The sequence below is a fragment of the Protopterus annectens genome, chromosome 8.part0 (assembly GCF_019279795.1).
Source record: "Protopterus annectens isolate FY-2018-M chromosome 8.part0, PAN1.0, whole genome shotgun sequence".
Classification (NCBI taxonomy): Eukaryota; Metazoa; Chordata; order Ceratodontiformes; family Protopteridae; genus Protopterus; species Protopterus annectens.
This window is the reverse complement of record NC_056741.1, coordinates 1,186,432,044-1,186,452,130: the sequence shown is the minus strand read 5'-3', so window position 1 is coordinate 1,186,452,130 and position 20,087 is coordinate 1,186,432,044. Positions and strand designations below refer to the sequence as shown.

Sequence of the window (20,087 nt, the reverse complement as noted above, 5' to 3'; positions counted from 1 at the left end):
GTTTATTTCTAATACCTGATTTGGGAATTGTGTCAAAGGCCTTGGCTAGGTCGAGGTAGGTGATATGTGCTATTTTAAGAGAAAGACAAAACACAGGTACCAGATGAACAGCTTGGTCTTCACCTCAGAACCAATAGTATGTATAAAAAGTCGAACTGCCTCAGTAGAAGGAAAATTCTTTATTGCAAGGACAAAGTGAGTGCTTTCACGACCTTCCAAGTCACTTAATCAGACTTAATAAAACATCCCATGCCTTCCTTGATATATATACTTTCAAAGTGACCAGTCAGTTAAGACAAGCAATTAAATATTTATATCAGATTCAATTAATTTAAAAATAGTAGAAAAAAACATAAATACACGTAAAACTGTTGAAAGCTCTTCTATCTGAATTAAATGCTTCCCTTATTTGCTTCTCACATACTGATGCATAGGCTTCTACTATAGGAAGTAATTTAGGTACAAAGGTACTAGTTTTTTTAAAAATATTCACATTGTCAGTCATCTGTCCTTTAAACATAGTATTTAAAGTTAAGTTGTGACCAAATAACTTAAGTTCTTTAAGAATGTCAACTAACACAGTTCTCTGGGGTGGAATAAACGACAGCCCTTTATTCACTTTTGCATTTAATTCAGATAGAAGAGCTGTCTTTTATAACTTGAGTAGAGAAGAATCTGATGCTCTATATGACCTGAGGGAAATGCATTCAGTGGAAATCAGATCTGCAGATAAAGGAGGGGGAATTGTGATTATGGACAGGGAATTTTACATCCAGCAAATGATGAAACTACTGAATGACCATAAAACCTATGCCTGTATCTCAGTAAATATAGTTAAATGTGTTATAGACAGAATTGCTGTTTTGCTGTTTGACTTGCTGACTACAAATTTGATAACAGAGGATTTATAAGCATTTTAATGTAGAAACTCCCACCATTCCAGTTATATATGGCCTTCCCATGGTACATAAAGATATCATATGTCCACCTATGAGACCCATAGTGTCTAGTAGAGGTTGGGCAACAGAAGCCATGTCAATATACGTAGAGAATAATCTTCATCCAGTGCTTGGAAAGTGTGAAACAGTATTGTAAGACACAAAATCTTTGCTCAAAGCATTGTATAGAAAGACAAATTCAGTAAATAAAGACTATCTGCTTGTAACCTTAGATAATACATCACTTTTTACAGTGATTCCAAATCAGTGGAAAATAGAGAACATTAGCAGCTTGCTATGTTCTAAATGTGTTTTCTCTAATGATAAAGTGAATTTGTCATGCAGTCTGCTTGAAATAATTTTGAACAATAATGTTTTTGTCTTTAAAGATGATTTTTATCTACAAAAGGTTGGCGTAGCTATGGGCAAAGCTTGTGCAAACAGCTACGCCAACCTAACTTTAGTCCAGTGGGAAGAAACATTTCTACTACAGGGAAATGAATTTAGCAAATATGTTCTGTGGTATGCACATTTTGTGGATGACTTTTTTTCTATGGGAAAACTCAATAGAGATGCTGGGTAGATTCTTAGAGTACCTAGACACAACAACACCATTTTTAAAATTTACCAATCCACGGTGGTGCAGCAGTAGTGTTGTTGCCTCACAGCAAGAGGTTCTCCCGTTTGATTCTTGGCTGGAGTGCAGGGGAGTGCTCAGTGAGTATGTTCTGTGTCACTCCCCCACGGTTGGGGGCATTCCAAAGAAAATGTAATGGGCGGCCTTTTGTTCGAAGGCGCTGCGCTGGGCTGGCACCTCGGCATTCATGAAAATCTACTGCCAATCATTAGCAGACTGGAGTTCCGCTGCGGCAACCCCTAATCAGGAATAGCCAAAAGACAAACAAAAAAACCTGTAAGTACTCAAATGAACAGATAGAATTCCTTGATGTTCTAGAGAAAAAAATCAGAAATGTGGCAGATGGCTACTAGCCTGTATAGAAAACCAAGTAGAAAGAATTCCATATTACATAAAAACAGCATGCATCCAAGACATGTTATCAAAAACGTTATGAAAGGGCAGTTCCTGAGAGCCTCAAGATTACATAGTAAAAATGATGAGTTGGAGAGGTCCATGGAAATTTTAAGAGGAGAACTACTTGATAGAGGATATAACCAGACAGAAATAGACACCACCATATAAGGAGTATATCAAGAATGTCAAGGGAAGGGCAGACCTTACTTCTCAGAACAAACTATAAGATATAACCCTGAAACTGAATCCAGGGATGCGAAACTCAGGTTTCCCATTACATATGCAAGTGATCAATCAATTTTGTGATATATTTAGGAAGAACGGGAACATATTATTAGCCACTAAAGAACTTGAAGGTGTCATAGACTCTGGACCTCACTTCTCATTTACAAACAAAAAAAATCACTTAAAAGGCGGTTATTTTATAAAACCTAAACACATAAGTCCCTGAATGCATCAGATAGGATAGGGACATATATGTGCAGGAACTGCAGAGCTTGTAAGTACATTTTCTCATGTAGCACTTTTGTACATCCACAGCAAATGTTTAGAATTGTATTTAAATTATATTCAGACTGCAGGACTAGAAATATAGTCTATCTTAGTTTTTGCCAATATTGTAATGTTTTTTTATGTGGGCAAGACTAACAGAATGCTCAAAGAATGCATTTTAGAACATATGAGGGACACAGTAAACAAAAAGGAAAGTAGTACCCTAGCTAAACATGTAGAAGTTGAAGGGATGCACCATGTTTTTAAATTTTTAGTTTTAGAAGTTCTAGAAGAAATTGTCAGAGGGGGTGACATTAGAAACAGAACAGAAGAGACTGAGCAAAAATGGATTCTGCAATTAAATGCAGACAAACCCCAGGCATCAATGAAGCTGTTTCTTTGAAGCCATTTTTAAAGGCAAAAGCCTTAAAGTACTAATTCCCTTCTACATGGTTCTATAGGCATTCACATTTGAACTTGCATACTGCTTTTAACAGTTTTATGTCTTTTTATGTTTTTTTTGTACTATTTTTAAATTAATTGAATCTGATATAAATATTTGTTTGTCTTAACTGATTGGTCACTTTGAAAGTATATAAATATATATATAGATATATATATATATATATATATATATATATATATATATATATATATAGATATATATATATATATATATATATATATATATATATATATCAAGGAAGGCATGGGATGTTTTATTAAGTCTGATGAAGCGACTTGGAAGGTCGTGAAAGCATTCACTTTGTCTTTGCAATAAAGAATTTTCCTTCTACTGTGGCAGTTCGACTTTTTATACATATGATATGTACTGTTTTACCCTCATCCATGACCTTAGCGACTTTCTTAAAGAAATCCACCAGATTCAGTAGGCATAACCTGCCCTTGACAAAGCCAAATTGGGATGGATCTGGTGTTTGGAGGTCTCATATGTCATTTTTTATCTGGTCCAAGATTATTCTTTCCATGACCTTAAATATAAGGCAAGTTAACTTATGGCTTTGTAATTTGCCAGGTCAGTAGATGTTCCCCCTTTATGCAGAATTATGACTGTTGCTGTCCACCAGGACAAAGCCAGTCCAGAGGCTGTGGTTAAACAGAGATCCTAAAGGGCCTGATAAGTCCTGACTTAAGCTGTTTAAGAGGCAATATGGTATATTGTCAGGCCCCATTGAAGATGCATTTTTAGCTTTAGAGAGCCAACCTTTTCTTTGGTGATAACTGGAGGTGGAGTGGTGGAGGGTATTTTTTTTTTTTGCAGAAGAACTGGGAGTGATTGGAAGGAAAAAAATTGAGCTGAATTTGTTGGCCAGCAGATTTGCTATGTCTTCCAGCTGTGTACAGGTGATGCACTGTACAACTAATTCCACACATTGTGGGGCATTGCCCTTAATATTGTCTTATGGTTATCCTTAGCTTTGAAGGCTACTTGTCTTCAAAGTCTGCTTTCAGAGACTTGACTAGCACTTTGATTCACTTGTTTGGACTAATGAGGGACTTATTTCTCTGTTGTGCACATTCCATCTTATTTTTGACAGGATTTTCTTTCTTTTGTTGTAGGACCTATTAATTCCAGGGGTCCACCAGGGTGGCTTGTTTTTGCAGTTTGACTTGGGTTTATTTCAGTCTGGTACTGTCATTTTTAAGCAGTTGTTTATATGGTCATACAGGGCTTTCGTTTATGCATCTGCATAGTTTTTTGTATTTCTGGATTTGGAGGAGCTTGAAAACTAGCTATGCCGTCCCTTAATAGGGGGTCATTTATCGAGTCTATATCAGAACATTGAAGTATTAAAACTTTGAATGTTCTGATATCGTACACTATTCAGTGAATGCTAAGAATAGCAAAGCTGCAGAACAGCAAATTCTTTCCTCGGGAAAGAATTTGATTGGCCGTTTCTGTGGCTTCGCTATTCTTACTGCTGTGGTGGAAAATTATGGGTTATGTTCAGGTAAGCGTGTGATTGTTTGTACGATAGGGTTAGAGGCGGGTTAAGTAAGTTAGGGTTAGGGCACGGGTTAGGCGTGTGTGCGATAGTGACAGACTTTAGGGTTAGGGGCGGTTTAAGTGAGTTAGGGTTAGGGCACGGGTTAGGTGAGTGTGTGATAGTGATGTACCTTAGGGTTAGGGTTTGGGTTAAGGTAAGTGGGTAGATAGTTATGTTTAATTTAGTGTAGGGTTAGATGTAGGAATTTAAGTGTATGTGTGTGGTTGCTGTTTGTTTGATGATATGCTTGTGTTGTGTGTATGTGTTTCGGAGCAGCAAATTTTTTCCATGGGAAAAAATTGCTGTTCTGAATGTTCGATATTTTCATGTTTAGATGTTTTGGGGCCGATGAAATAGCGTTCACTATTTTCATCTTTCGATAATGTGATATAAATGCAATTTATCTCTAGAGAAGTTCTTAAAGTTTTTGGGATTAGGTTCGGGGACTAGTTTTGCCTTTATTTCAAGGGAGACGGCTTTGTGATCTGCTCTTAATAATGAGGACATAACACTAGGAGGGGTGTAGCACTCTCCCATATTTGTGAGTACCAGTGGGAGTGCAGACTATCTATTCCAGGGCATTTGAATTTACAAAGTCAAGAAATCTTTGGGCCTACATGTTAGTGGTCATGTATGCTTCCCAGTTAATGGAGGGGTAGTTAAAATCACCTTTGAGTATGGCATTTGGTGGATGGCAATTGATTTTAGTAACTTCAGTTATGATGTATGGGTTTCCTGGTTCATAGTGAGAGATCTGTAGCTAAGAAGAATATGGTAATGGATTTTTCTCATTTTTGGTTGGACAAGGAGTAGCTCAAGCATGTTACATTGTTTTACTAACCTTCAGGTGTGCTTAAACTTTATGTAAATAGATACACCCCTTCCTTTAGCTCTCTCATGTCCGGTGGGTAGTTGGAATGTATGAAAGCATTATAGTCATGCACCATCAGAGTGCTTTCCATGGTTTTGAACCATGTTTCGGTAACTGTGCAGATGTCCGTATTCTCCAGGGTGAAGAGAGCTTCCAGGGAGTGCAGTTTCTTGTTGAGACTCCTAGCATTGAGCAGTAACACCTTTAGCTTGTCCTGAGTAGCTTTTGTTATGTTGGAATGTTTATCTGTTTGGCAATGCCTAAAACAGGCACTATATTAGTGGACAATTTTATTAATGTTATTAAATTTTAACTCCCCTATGTTGCACACTGCAGGTTTATATCCCTATCACATCCATTGTTAGCATGTCTGTTTTTATTTATGTGCATAACTCAGGTATTGTCATTGACATTATCATTACACCAATATGGTAGGATTTATGTTAGAAAATTTGTTTTGGCACTTCAGGACATTTGCCTGCAGTATATGAATGCACTTTATCCATTTCTCCTTTGCTAATCATTAGTTATGCAGTACAACCATTATGATTTCTGTACGAGTCCCCGATTTCACTTCCCCTCTTTCAAAATTATTTCACTGTACTTGCCCATAATATTTCTCAGCTACAGCGCATGCTCTTACCTTAGGTTTGCCTATAGGCAAGCTGTTTTGTTTACATTCTGTACTATTGCTTGCAAGCACTTTTCCATGGCCCTGAACACTATTGTTGGCTACAGAAAGATACTTGCAAATATGTGGGCACAAAAAGCAGCACAAGCATATTTGATTAGAGCTGCTGCTCATCGCAATAATATGCTTAAATCATGTAGGCTTAGCACAAAGCCCACATGATTGTTAATGAATACCATAGAAGGTATTACCAAAAAAGCATAAATTAGTAAAGGAAAATAAAGGAGCAAATAGATAACCACCATGTAAGTAATGACAAGAAGCAATTATGAAACAGTGAAGAAAATAGGTATCATTATTGGAGGAATGTATAAAAAGGAAATTGATCTAAAATTTAGAAAAGTGAATGAACTAAAACAAAAACACAGCATCAAAACAGATTAGGGTTTGAGTTACACCAGCTGTAATAATACATTAAAAAAATGTGTGCAGGCTGAAAAGCTCAGGAGAGAAACTGATGAATGAAAAGTAGGGACACAAAACAAACAGGTTAAGGATTACCCAAAGAAATTCTACAGGAAACTATGAAAGAAAATATTAATAAAAGAGACACCAACAAGAATAGAGGAAATTAATACACTCTGGAGAAATATCTATGAGGAGACAGATGAACCCAACAAGTAGGCAGCGTGGATAAAAGAAGTAAAAGAACAATTAAGACATTCTGATCCAGAAGATATAGACTGCAATGAAGTAGCTGCTACTAGGACAGAGAAAAGGTTAAGAAAGGCTCCCAAATGGTAAACACTCCATTCAGATGCCCTACCTAACTTTTGGTTAAAGATATTAACATCATTGTCTTGTGGTGATTTAATCTTGAGAGAAATCTACTTTTATGTACACCCTGAAATGACACCAGATTGGCTAATAACGGGGAAGCCATACTCATGCTTAAAACTGAATGTACAGACTACCCTAAGAGACATCATGCAGTAACTTGTCTCTCAATGACATATACGTTATATACAGAAATTGATGTAGATAACATATAGAATCATTTAGATAAAAATGTAATCATAGCCTTAAAACAGAAGAAGAATAAAAGAAATTGATATGAAACAAAGGATCATCTATTGATAAACAAAGTGATAATGTAGACCTATAAAAAGAACAAGCATTTCAGTATGGCATGGAAAGATTACAAAAAAATAATTTATTAGTTTTCCTCACTCCTGGATTATGCAATGCTTACAAATGTCCAAGATGCATCACACACTGGTAGATTTTATTGCAGTTACTATGAAGAAGAGGCAAACAACTTTGCAGTTGAACCACAAAAAGGACAAGTTTCTATCCAAGGTGTGAAAATCCAGTGTGGAATATTGCAGGAGATTCTTTGTCACCCTTACAGTTTATCTTACTCTCAGCCCATCAAGATGTTAATTTAGCAGCCTTCATCACCTTTTCAGCTTGACTCCAAGAAAATCATCCTACCAAAGGATATGTGATCTACTTTTTGGCGATGATCTAAAACTGTATAGTTCATCAGATAAACGCCTGAAAGAGCAGCTACAACTCATTAAAACTTTCTCAGATGACATATGAATGTCATTTAGTCTCAACAGATGTGCAAATGCAATATTTGAAGCAGGAAAATAGAAGAATAGAGAAAATATAAACTTACAGAGGAATATGATATTAAAACATTTGAATAAGAGGGGGGTGCACAAATTGGAAAAGATGAAGAGACAGTGATGCATAATGAAGAAATGAGAATAAAGCTCATAAAGAACATTTTAGAGCACTAAAGGTAATACATAACACTGTGTTGACATCTAGGAATGAAGTTCACACTGTAAATCAATTTGAACTTCCTTTTTTAGCTAACAGCTTTGGGGCGACTGACTGGCCACAAAAATATCTGGATAAGAGCAAAAAAAAGAATACAGAGCGCAGGTTCAAGGAAAAAAGAAAAGTTACATGGAAAAACAACAGTCACAGCACTACATATAGAGATCTACTGGAAAAGCTACATGCTGAAGATGAAAGGTTATATTAGCAAACCAAGATAGTAGGCTACATACCAGATGATTCACAAAATCCATAGAAAAAGTATGAGAAACAGACAAAATGTAAGTTTTGCAGTACAAAACTAGAAACAACTGCACATCTTATTGAAAGCTGAACTACACCTATGGCAGAATGTTTGTATACTGAAATACTTAACAATGCAGCAAGTTGTTACACTGGAGACTATGTATACTTTATAACGCACAGGTAGTTGACAGACATTAGAAGCATTAACCACAAAGAATTGCTGAAAAATGACAAAGTACCAACAGCTAAGAAGGTAGAAACAAACAGACCGGATATTGTAGTTCAAGCAGAAAAAACAAAAACAGCATTCATTATTGAAATTCCTACCCCCAGCTAAACATAACTATATAAAATATCAAGACATGCAAGTGGAATCTAGAACAATGTAGAAAAACGGTACACAGATAGTTCCAGTTGTAGTAGGAGCAACTGGGCTAATGAAAAAGAATCTGCAAACATATTTAGATATGCTACCAATAAAAATAACCCCCTATGATCTGTGAAAAGAGGCAATGCTGGGTGCACTGCAGGTGCTGAAAAGAGCACTTATCAAGTGTCAGTGACTGATCCCAAACTGATTTCATGAACTTTAATTATACTCTGGCTTAGGAATGGGGTCCACTGCCATCAAGGTATGCAAAAACTTAAGCATTTGGAGAAATTAAAAAATATGTGTAAAGTTACTGATTATTCAACTGCTAATCTATGGATATAACAATAATAACAGCAATATACCCAACTGTTCTACTGCTGATGTTTATACACGATATAACTGTAATTGCATCTCCGCTGATCTTTGTACATAATATTTGGTAACTATAAGCAATCGTGCTGGTTTTTATACATAATATCATCAAAGGTTCCAGCATGCTGAATGGAATATCAACAGAACTTGTGCATTAAATGTCACCTCTTAGCTAGTAAGTTTGTAATCCCAACATAAACACATTCTAAATAATTTAATGAACATGAAAGGCAAAGATAAGTTATATTTTGTTTGCAAACACTTACCAAAGACTATCAGACGAATTATCATTTGATTTATTGGTCCACCAGGAGTAACAGGCTCCATGCTGATGGTATAATTTCCTCCATCACTCTTTAAAACTGATGTGATAATCAGTGAGCCATTATCAGGAATTAGTGTAATTCTACCTGAATAGTTTGTCTGAGGCTTTGTCAACACTTTGCCATCAATGAAAGTTATAATCTGTTCACTCTTTGGAGATGTCCATGACATCATATACATGGCTGTTAGATTACGAACTGAGAGTGTTACATTTCCTCCTTCTGCTGCATAAACAGTGTTCCTGGGTACATCAATCTGAGTCTGGGCAAGGAGCACCTGAAACAGAGAGACTAAACAGAAATATGCAGGTCAGTTTGTTGTCGGCATGGAATACTGAGGGTAAAAGTCAGCTGACACAGATCCTTAACTGTTTCTGTGAAGGGATATTACAAATGGTCACGGTGTTACAGCTATCACATTTTCAGCAAAACAAATCAATAAAATTACCTAAAATCATTTTTCTTACAAGGCAATTAAAAAGGCCTTTCTCAAGGAAATTATCTACACTGAGTCTCTTATCATGTTACCTCAAAAATCAGACCAAACTGACTTTGTTTAAGACTGTGTTTTCTGAGTATGTAACTTATTCATATAGATGGAAGTATTTTAAGGAAAACTGGTGATCCTGTAACTTAATAAATATCGATGTGGTCTAAATAATTCAGTGAGACATCAGAGTGATACATGTTAGTTCATGATACTTACATTCAAGCTGCTATGCTTAAATTATATTTAGGCTGTTGTACATTTTTCTGCATTTTGCAAAAGATTATGTCTACCTTCACATGTTGTAAACATAGTGCTTTTGAATCATAGTGTAGCTGAAAATGATCTTTGGACCAGTCTGCTTGGCTGGTTATCAAATAAAATAAATATTTAAAACAAATGGAGCTCAATCCGGAAAGCCAAACTGTGTTTTCTACCATTTTTCCATTGTAAATATGTGTGTGTGTGTGTGTGTGTGTGTGTGTGTGTGTGTGTGTGTGTGTGTGTGTGTGTGTGTGTGTATGTGTTTGTTTGTAATGTCAATGTCAAATCGTCGAACGATGTAACATTGACACTTTGTGCATGTGCTAAAGGGATTACCCCACAGTCAGCTAAATCAACAGCAAGTGTTTTTGCAGGGGCAAGAAACCCGGTACCCCCAAACCCCCTGCTACTTATATATACTAACTCTGAGACTGTACAGTCCTAGAGGAAAGGGAATATTCCCCTACACCATGGCTGTTGATCTCAAGCACATGTTAACCATCTGTTTCAGTCGGCATTATGCATGCTAAGTGTGTTAATATACATCCATGTGTGTGTGCTTGTATGTATGGATGAATGGATTTGGCCCAGATAACAATGACTGAACAACCTTTTGTCTTTTGATTCTTCAGCTAGGCCACAGCTGAATGAAGTCTTTCTAAATAATGTTTTTTTAATCTTTCAAGAAAAGAGCCCTGTGAGCTGTGAAAAGACAAGAAATCTGTTTTCGTTAGTAATGTTTCTAAATGGCTAGGAGACAGATATAGTGGATTATGACTGGAGATTGGATTGTAACAGCATTATGTGTTTGAGATGTGGATTCCAAGAAATTCACCTCAAAAGCGAAGTCCGAGAGGTGAATCTTGGCATCTATACTGAGAACTCATAATCAGTGGTTATGATTAGAGACCAGGTCATAATTCTTTGCAATGCATGGATCTTAATCTGCTTGATGTATTACTAGTTATAGAAAAAAAGAAAAAAAATGCAAAGCGTTTTATCGGATTATCGGATATGAAATCTGGTAAAGCCCTTAGGAAGCACCATCAAACAAATAGTAGCAAAACATCTATCAACTTATTTGTTTAACATTTTATGAGTATTACAAAAGATTAAAAAAAAGCAGGCAACGGTTTTAAATATTGCTCTAATTCACTTAAAATGTAAACAGAAGGGCAGGTTTTGCATCAATATGCATTTCTGAACAATAAAACAAATGAAACAAGTTTACCATGGACAAGTCAAGTTGAGAGGCATACACAACAGGGAAGAAAACTAATCTGTTTTTACATCTGCCATTTGTCTCTTAGAGGCTACCACTGTCAATACTCAGTGCCTAGCATGAGACTCAGTATTAGCAGCACTTAGATGCTTAAGAATTAAGCACCTTTCTAAGTGCTGTTAATATTGGGTCTGGTGCTAGAGTAGCCCTTAACTAGCTTGCCTTTTTCCTGATACTGGAGAATAATCATGGCACTGCATGCACTACCAAACATTTACTTGTTCTATTTGCAAGTAGATGGTTAGGTCACATAAATTGCTGAGTCTACAAATTAATGTACTGAAGAAACTAATGGTCCAGGTACACTTGAGATGGCTTAAAACAAATTTATTGTAAAAACCAGTATACAAGTGCTTTCACCTGCCCATTGCAAGGCTTATTCAAGTGCTTTCACCTGCCCATTGCAAGGCTCTTTCAATATTTGGAAAAGCCTTGTATTGGGCAGGTAAAAGCGCTTGTATATTATTTTGTACAATAAATTTGTTTTAAGACATTTCAGGTGTGCCTGGACCATTCGTTTCTTCAGTACATTGGTTTTCTAGTAAACAGTTCCTGCTATTTCCCTTGTTATTTGAGTCTACAAATTAAATAAACAGATTAAAATGATTAGATGGAACAAAAAGTCATTGTTTTTAGTATAACAAACAAATGTATTGCAATTGTTTGAAACAAATATACAACTCAAAAAGGTGCCCTTTTGGAATTTTAAACTTTTTAGTGCGGTTCCTAAAACTTGGAAAAATTAAGTGCAATATTTAGAAAATAAAAATGAAGGGCAAAACTCACTATTAAACTTCAAAAAAGCATTTTTTACAGAGACAAACATCACTACATCCTCAGTATTAGGGCTTCACATTCCACATCCCCACTAATTATATAAAGAAACTCCCAAGTGTACCTTGGAGAAGAGGGAATGCTCCCCATATAACAATTTCAGAGACAGTGCATAGTCCCCTGAGACGGCTGGTATTATGGTTAAGGTATTCACCTTCTAAGCACAAGGTTCAATGCTTGATTCTTTTAACCAGTCTGTGCCTGTGTGGAGTTTGTACATTGTCTCTATGTCTGTGTGGAGTTCTTCCCAAAAACATGCTGTGTGTTCCCACTTCAAACCTGAAACATATGCCAACAAAGTGAACCTAAAACTGAATGAAGTTGTTGGCAACAGCCTATTAGGGAAGAGTTGTGTAGACCAAATACTTTGGGTATCAGCTGGGGTGCACAAAATCCTCCTACATAGGACAATACCAATCACAGACTGTGCATCATGGATGGAGTAGCCATTCTACAGCATAAATAACGAGCTTTAGATGATCTGGTAAAATCAACTAATGTTGCCAAAAATAGACATAAGTATTTGCTGGTGATAACTGGGTTGAGGACTAAACCTGTTCTGACCTATGCCATGGGCACATGCTAGCAGTATGAACGGTCTATGAGCCTCTAATGGACAATGTATGCCCAAGATAAAGCCCAACAGCCCTGGGTCAAAGCTTCTGGTCATACAATTTAGCATACGTTTTCTGAAGGGCAAGGGTGTTGGGGGGGTGCTGTCTGTGTGACATAGGGAGAGACAGTGAGATGATGGACCACTGGCAACAGCAGATACGAGGATTGCATACCTCTTCACCTTTTAGCTCAAGAAATGTGGATAAGGCATGAAATAAAGGGGGAAGAAAGGCTCCAAAATAGGAACAGATTTTAAATAAAAAATTTAAAATGCAAGTTAAATAACAGGATTTGTGTTAACATGAATATTCCGAGGGAAATAAAGTCTGAAAGTCAAACATATGTCATTATTTTGTGACTTCAATCCCCAAATGACTGGCAAGAAACCATTTTAGCAGTAAGGGACCAAAAATAAAGCAAATATCTAGATATTTTTTAAAAATTATATATTTTGTACGTAAAATGCTTCCTCTAACATCATTTACATATACTACAGCAACTTAGAAACATTAAACAGAGGAATTATTTTACATTCAAAATATATAAGAAAAAATAAAGTATGAAAAGAAATATAAATAAGTACATAAAACACAACAGTTTTACAGACAGCCCATTCTCTAAGCCCAATAATGCCCTCCATGGTGTATGTTAATGTGCAATTAATGCCATTCCAGGGATATAGAGGCCTTCCACCTGTGGCATCAGGCCTCACAACACCACTAGGCAGGCATTAATTCCACATTAACACACACCCTGTTGGGCATTATTGCTTGCTTATATTATATACATTGCATCTTCACAATCTGTAGTTATGTGGGACTATAAATTGGTAATGAGGAAAAAACTGAGGATAGTAGAAGCAAGCTATCCAAAAGCAGAAAAAAAAAAGTTGAGACGTTTGGGTGGGAATCCCTTATAGAGCATTCTGTAAGACCTTTCACTGTTGTTGAGAAATGACTACATACGTCCTTATGAACTTATGCAAAGCACAGTTGTAGGCTCTCCACTGAGATGTCCAATGTCAGTGTACATGGATGAACACCAATGTACTCCAGGCACAGCCTATCAAATAAGGAGACCTGAAGGGCTTTCCAGTACTGGCATGGGGTTCTCAATGTCTGAGAATACAGGGAGTTTGATGTTCTCCATGCTGATTCATACCATGTTTTTCACGCTGACCTGCTCTAATCCACATACTTGGTTCATTTTATAATTCCTTCAGCTTTAAGGGACTCCGTAATACATTCTAATGAATCAAATATTTTGCCCTCCAACAGTGTGATCTTAAGCCAAATTGGGTATAATGCCACGGTCAGTATTCTCTGGGAATGTAGGAGCTAATTAAGGTGGCAACACACTTTCCTTTACAGTGCTATTAGAGTCAAAGACTTATTATTAAACCTTATTTTCTGCCAGCATATTGTGCTGCAGTTTCCTAGGCAGACCAAAAGATAAGCTTCCATTTTGTGTATGAAAAAAGTAGGTGACACTTAGTCATGCCTTAGCTCTGTATTCCAGCTTAGTAACTAAAGATGTGTGCATTCATGCTATGACTAGAAGTATGTTTGAATGAAGCCCATTGACAGTGGGTATCCATGCTGCAGGGAAAGCCACCAAATCCAGTACCCCTCACATATCTCCTGGAATCCCAACAAATGGATACCGATGTGGCTGCTTCAGTCCTCCTGATTTTTTTTTGATCATTTTGAGAAACCAAAAACTGTTTTGGGCTGCAGCTCTTCTTCTTGAAGCCACAAGGCCATGTCATATACTGCTATATCAAGCTGTTTGGAATGTTTCTGGCTTTCCACAGCAATGCATTTTAGTTCACTGATTTAAGACTGAATTGAGAGGTAAATGCATCCATATATACATACTTAGGTTTTATATGAACTAGATTAGTGTACTCAAGTACTTCAGACATGAGGATAAGTTCCACTATGATGACAGTTCAGAAGACAGCTGCTCACACTTCAATATGCCACCCTCATGGTTTGAGGAACAAATGTGAAATTATTAAAGTATTTTTCAAAACTTGTACTTGCTTTTAAATTGTTCGGAAAACATGACATAATACAGCAGCACCTGAAGTTGCAAGTGATCATGGAAGGAGGATTGGTTTAGAATGCAGGAGCTCAGTAGTGTTACATTTTTAATTATTGCCCACAGCATCTGAGGAAACCCTGTTTGCACTTTAAAATAAAGTTAGAAGTTGGAAGACTCTATTTTAACAAATTTTGTTCACCAAAATTGCAATCACTAAATTTGGATTTAAATATAAACCTTGAATACTGACTGTCAAATATTTGAACCAATGCTGGGTTCCAGGATCTTGTTCCTGCTGTGCAATTCAATACCTATGGCTTTATTCACTCTCAGGAGAATGTGAACAAGGTTGTTATCAAAAACACTGAAAAGATCATGTTTCACTTTATACATTAAGATTAAAGAAGCATTTAAAAATAAGCTTAACTTTATTTAATGAAATTTAACTTTACACAATTATTGATAGATAAACTCCCTACTATTAATCCCATATTTCCTGTCAAACTTCTAGAAATGCCTTCCAGTATCCCTCCTTACTACAGACATAAGGGAGAAATATTCATTCCTTCCTTCCTGTTTTTTTTTAATCTAAATTTAAAACCAGAAGCTGGGGGGAGGGGTGGAGTGTCTTGGCCCAAGGAGAAATGGCAGCCTAGCTTGATCTCTCTCTCTCCACACTGACTGACTGTTTTAAACAAATAACAGCAGTTACATAATCTTTGGTTCATTAAAAATTGAAAGTGTAATGGAAGGAATTTCTGCTTCTGCACATAATGTACAACTGGTGTGCTTCAAACAGACAAATATAGGACAAAGTAGGTTTTCTTGTCTGAGATTCTCTCTGTGATGGTCCACAACATGGAGACCTGCCATTCTTCTTTGCTAACTCTGCAGTTGTATCCACGCAGAACCAATTTATGGATAATGTGGAAAACAAATAAAAAATATAACAGGTTGTTGTTACAGAAACAGACAAAAGATGAGAACTTGAGAAATGCATACATGACCTGTACCTTAAAATCAATGATTTGGAAAATCAGAGTTGAAAGTGCAATGTCTGTATTATTAGAGTTCTGAGAAGTGTTAATCCAGGGAAATTATTAGCATTTGTAGGTACAATAAACAAACAGAATGAAACTTTCACCTAACTATTTCTTTAGAGTGGAAAGAATTCAAAAAGTTGGCAGAAGAAAATCGGAGTCAGTATCCCCCAGACACCTGTTTATGACACTTAGTTCATTCCAGACAAGGGACTGGATTATTCAGTACAGTAGGAGAAACAGAGATTATACTTGGCAGCAATATCCCCTCAAATTTATGAAAGATTTTCTACAAGCTTACATTGACAATGCAAAGAGGCAACATTTCTCAAAAGAAAGTTTCTGAACAGGGCTTCGCTGCACATATTCTGCATCCTGCTACATTACTAATAAGATCAGAACATTAGTAATGTCGCTGATGCCTGGCAGTTTTACAAGGCAAATGGGCCCAGAAAGGGACTGGAGCATATTATTCTTACAAACACATGGAATGGGAAGAAAAAAAAACAAAAAGTGATGAGGAGATTGTCCCTGTTCAGTCAGCTAGGAAAATAAATAAATAAATAAATAAAAACAGTGCTAAAAATAATAGCCTGCAGAAACAGTCAGAGAGCATGCAGTTATCAAAAAATGGAGACTAGCAGATTGTATTACTTCAGTGAAACCGTGTCTCTTTGGCATGACTCTACTGCATAAAGCAACATGTGTAAACCTTCTCAACATGATAGTATCATTTTTTCTTTTTCTTTCGGCTTTTCCCAATTAGGGGTTACCACAGCAGATTACCGGACTGCAGATGGTTTGGCAGTGGTGTTTTTACTGTGTCGAGTTGGCGGCCTCGTGCCCAACCTTCACAGAAGGCACACACACGCACACCCACACGCGCACACGCGCATACGCACATGTACACACACACGCACACATGCACCTACCCGCATGTCTTTAAAGAGTCACTGGACCACAGGGAGGGCATGCAGACTCTGCACAGAATGCAATCTAGAAAAGAATTGAAAGGATACATATACTGGACAAGGGAAATAACTATCTGCAGTAATTGTCTACTGTTTCAGCACAGGGGGAGAGAAGATGAAATATTAAATTTGATAAAGTATAATAGAGATAGGGTGAGGGAAGGGCTTCAAAGACATAATCATTGGATTCTAGTGAAGGCAGTACACCACAAAAGCAACAGGTGAAAGCAAAGGGATTAAACAAATGAGAATCAAGCATAACTCTCATTGGATTCTTCCACAACAAGTGGGTGAAAAATGTAAGTATTATTGTATTTTTACAACAGCACCACCGGGTTTTCTGAATTGAAGACATAGTTTTCGAATACATGTAACATTCTGAGCATTTAGAAATTACTAACTTCATATTTAAAGGATTATATGTTTGGAACAGTGGATTTTACTTGTGTTGAGTCTTCTGGGCAAATTATTTTACGTATGTTTTATGTTTAACTAGAATACTGTATGCCTTCCTTACCTAAAAGCAAGAGCACTGAATGTTTTTGAACTGAAGACATTCATATTTAGGGCATAAAGCTTACACCTTATGATCTGTCCACTACATCCTGTTATTTAATCTATGTATGATGGTGTCAGACATTTCAATGTGCATGTAGTATGTTTGCTTTATACATTTACTGTTATATGCTGATATACTTGCACTAGTCACTGTTCCCACGAGAGGAGAAAATATACTAGATCTCATTATCACAAACATGGGGACAAAATGCTCCACACCGGAAGTATATCCCTCATTGGTGAGATCTGATCATAAACTAATCTCACTGGAAATCCACATCCCGCCCCCACCCCAAACAAAAAAGACCACAGTGAAGAACTTCTCTAAAGCAAACTTCACATTACTCAAGACTGGTGTGGTATCCTTCAAGGCCCCTGAGCCAGTGGAAACCACAACCCAAGCTGCGGAAGCCCTTACAAATGCCTTCTATGAACACCTCCAGGACTGCATGGATCAGGCAATCCCAAATAAAACCAAGACTCTTTTCACAAAGGGCAAATGTCCAGTCTGGTGGAGCCCAGCCATTAACAAACTTTACAATAAGAGGAGAAAGCTATTACATGATAGAACAAAATCCATAAAAGGAAGTCACCCCTGATCATTATTAGTAAAAAAATACGAGCACTCATAAAATCAACTAAGGCCAATTTTGAGAGAAAAATTGCCATGGATTCAAAGGACAATCATAAGGCCTTTTTCAGCTATGTTAGGAACCTGGGTGGAAACTCCCAGATATGCTCAGAATTAGTCCAAAATGATACAAAAATCACTGAACCCACAGACATTGCCAACATACTGGCAGACAGGTTCAGTGCAAACTTCACCCCTCTCCCCTAAAGGAGAGATAACTATCCCAGCGGAGTGTAGCCTCCCAGACATCTCAAATGCGCAGGTGAAAGCTGCTCTCTCTAAAGCTAAAAACACAGCATCAATGGGACCAGATGGTGTCCCCGGCTGTGTGCTACACGAGCTAAATGAGGAATTAAACCCGCACATAAGGCAGCTGTTTAATCTCAGCCTTACCACAGGATACGTGCCCAAGGAGTGGCGCACGGCAACTGTGGTCCCACTCCACAAAGGGAGTGCCTCTACAGACCCTGGTAATTACCGCCCCATAAGCTTAACAAGTCTAGTCTGCAAAGCTATGGAGAGGATCATAATGGAGCTCATAAACAAAGATATAGGGGACTTGCAGACATTGGACCCGACCCAGTTTGGCTTCATCAAGGGCAGATCATGCCTTTTGAACTTGGTCAACTTCTTCGAAACAGTCACCAAGGCCATTGATGAGGGAAAGGCAGTCCATACAGCCTACCTTGACCTTGCAAAGGCTTTTGACACAATACCCCACTCGGGTATTGTAGAAAAACTTACCAGCTTAAATGTAAACCCATATGTCACAAGATGGGTTGCAAACTGGCTTAAGGACAGAACCCACAGGGTAAGAGTTGCTGGCGCTATGTCAGACTCCAAGCCGGTCACAAGTGGTGTCCCACAGGGCTCGGTCTTTGGCCCCCTATTGTTCTGTTCGGCATCTACTTCTCAGAAGTACAGGCCAACATGGGAGGACTATGGCTGACAAAGTTTGCAGACGACTGCAAACTGGGTGCCATAGTGGAAAGTGCATCGGACATGGATATCCTTCAGAAGGGACTCACGGAAACAGATAGCTGGTGCCAGAGCCTTGGCCTGAAGTTAAACGCCAAAAAATGTATAGTCATACCCTTCAGGAAAAACAAGGTAACCCCAAGCTACCATATAGGTGGCAATCCACTAAGCACAGAAGAGGTTATCAGGGACCTGGGGACCCAGGTTGACAGTGGCCTTTCTTTTGACACTCACATTGCTAAAGTGGTTAAAGAGACCTTCTACATTGCCCACCTGATCATGAAGGGATTCACATCCAGATCTAGTGAGGTCATTGTTCCCCTGTACTCTTCACTTATCAGACCAATGATCGAGTGCAATGCCCCATTTGGGATGTATCTCACCCGACATCTGCAGCAATTGGAGAGACCCCAAAAGTTCCTCACCAAAAGGATAAAGGGACTCCAAAATCTGTCATATGCTGCCAGATTGAAGAAACTCCAGCTCTATTCAGTCGCATACCATCTGCTCAGAGGTGACATGTGCCTGACATACAAGGCCATGTCCAACCCGGAATTAATGGACATGCTCCACCTCAAAAAATCCAAATCCACCAAAACCACTAGAGCAAGCGACTTAAACCTTAGCACGGATTTATATTTATAGGACGTGCTGGAGGGATAGATTTATCACTCAGAGACTCCCTATGCTGTGGAATAAAATCCCGGTCCATGTGAGGCAGAGCACCTCGCTGGCTCTGTTCAAGAGAAATCTTGACCTGTGGATGGGAGATTGTAGGTTTACCCCGGGAATCATCTCTGTGTCACTGCTGGACAGAGGCACAACAAATTAATGGGCACAGTATTTTTTCATATAAGGGGTGGTGTAAGCCAAAAAACTTTGGGCTAGGCTTATAAATGCCTTAGGGCAGATAGCCTAGCATAAACCTATGAACCTATGAACCTATAAACATATTATTTCATTCTGATAATAATATTAGGTCAAGATCTTATTCCTCTAGCATGAACAAGATTGATGTTAATCTTACTGAGCTGCGTGATACCTATATTATTACATGACTTATTGTGCATGCACTCAAATCAGAGAACAGGGATCACTGTCACAGAATATGAGAGAGCTGACCCAGCTTTTCAGGATTTGGGAAATTATGTGGATAATGACCTAACTTTTCATGAATGTCTGTCCATTGCTGGAAGAAAGTCCTTCTATATTGCACAGTTTATAACAAAGGGATTGTGTCTA

General features: G+C 37.7%; 1 protein-coding gene across 1 annotated transcript in view; it reads right to left on the bottom strand.

Annotated features, from left to right (window-relative positions):
• LOC122809290 (carcinoembryonic antigen-related cell adhesion molecule 2-like) overlaps positions 1–20,087 on the bottom strand; it is a 443,608-nt gene that overhangs the window by 292,908 nt on the left and 130,613 nt on the right. The window contains exon 4 of the mRNA XM_044080666.1: positions 9,083–9,430. Coding sequence (XP_043936601.1) covers positions 9,083–9,430 — 348 coding nt within the window. The remainder of the gene's footprint in view (positions 1–9,082; positions 9,431–20,087) is intronic.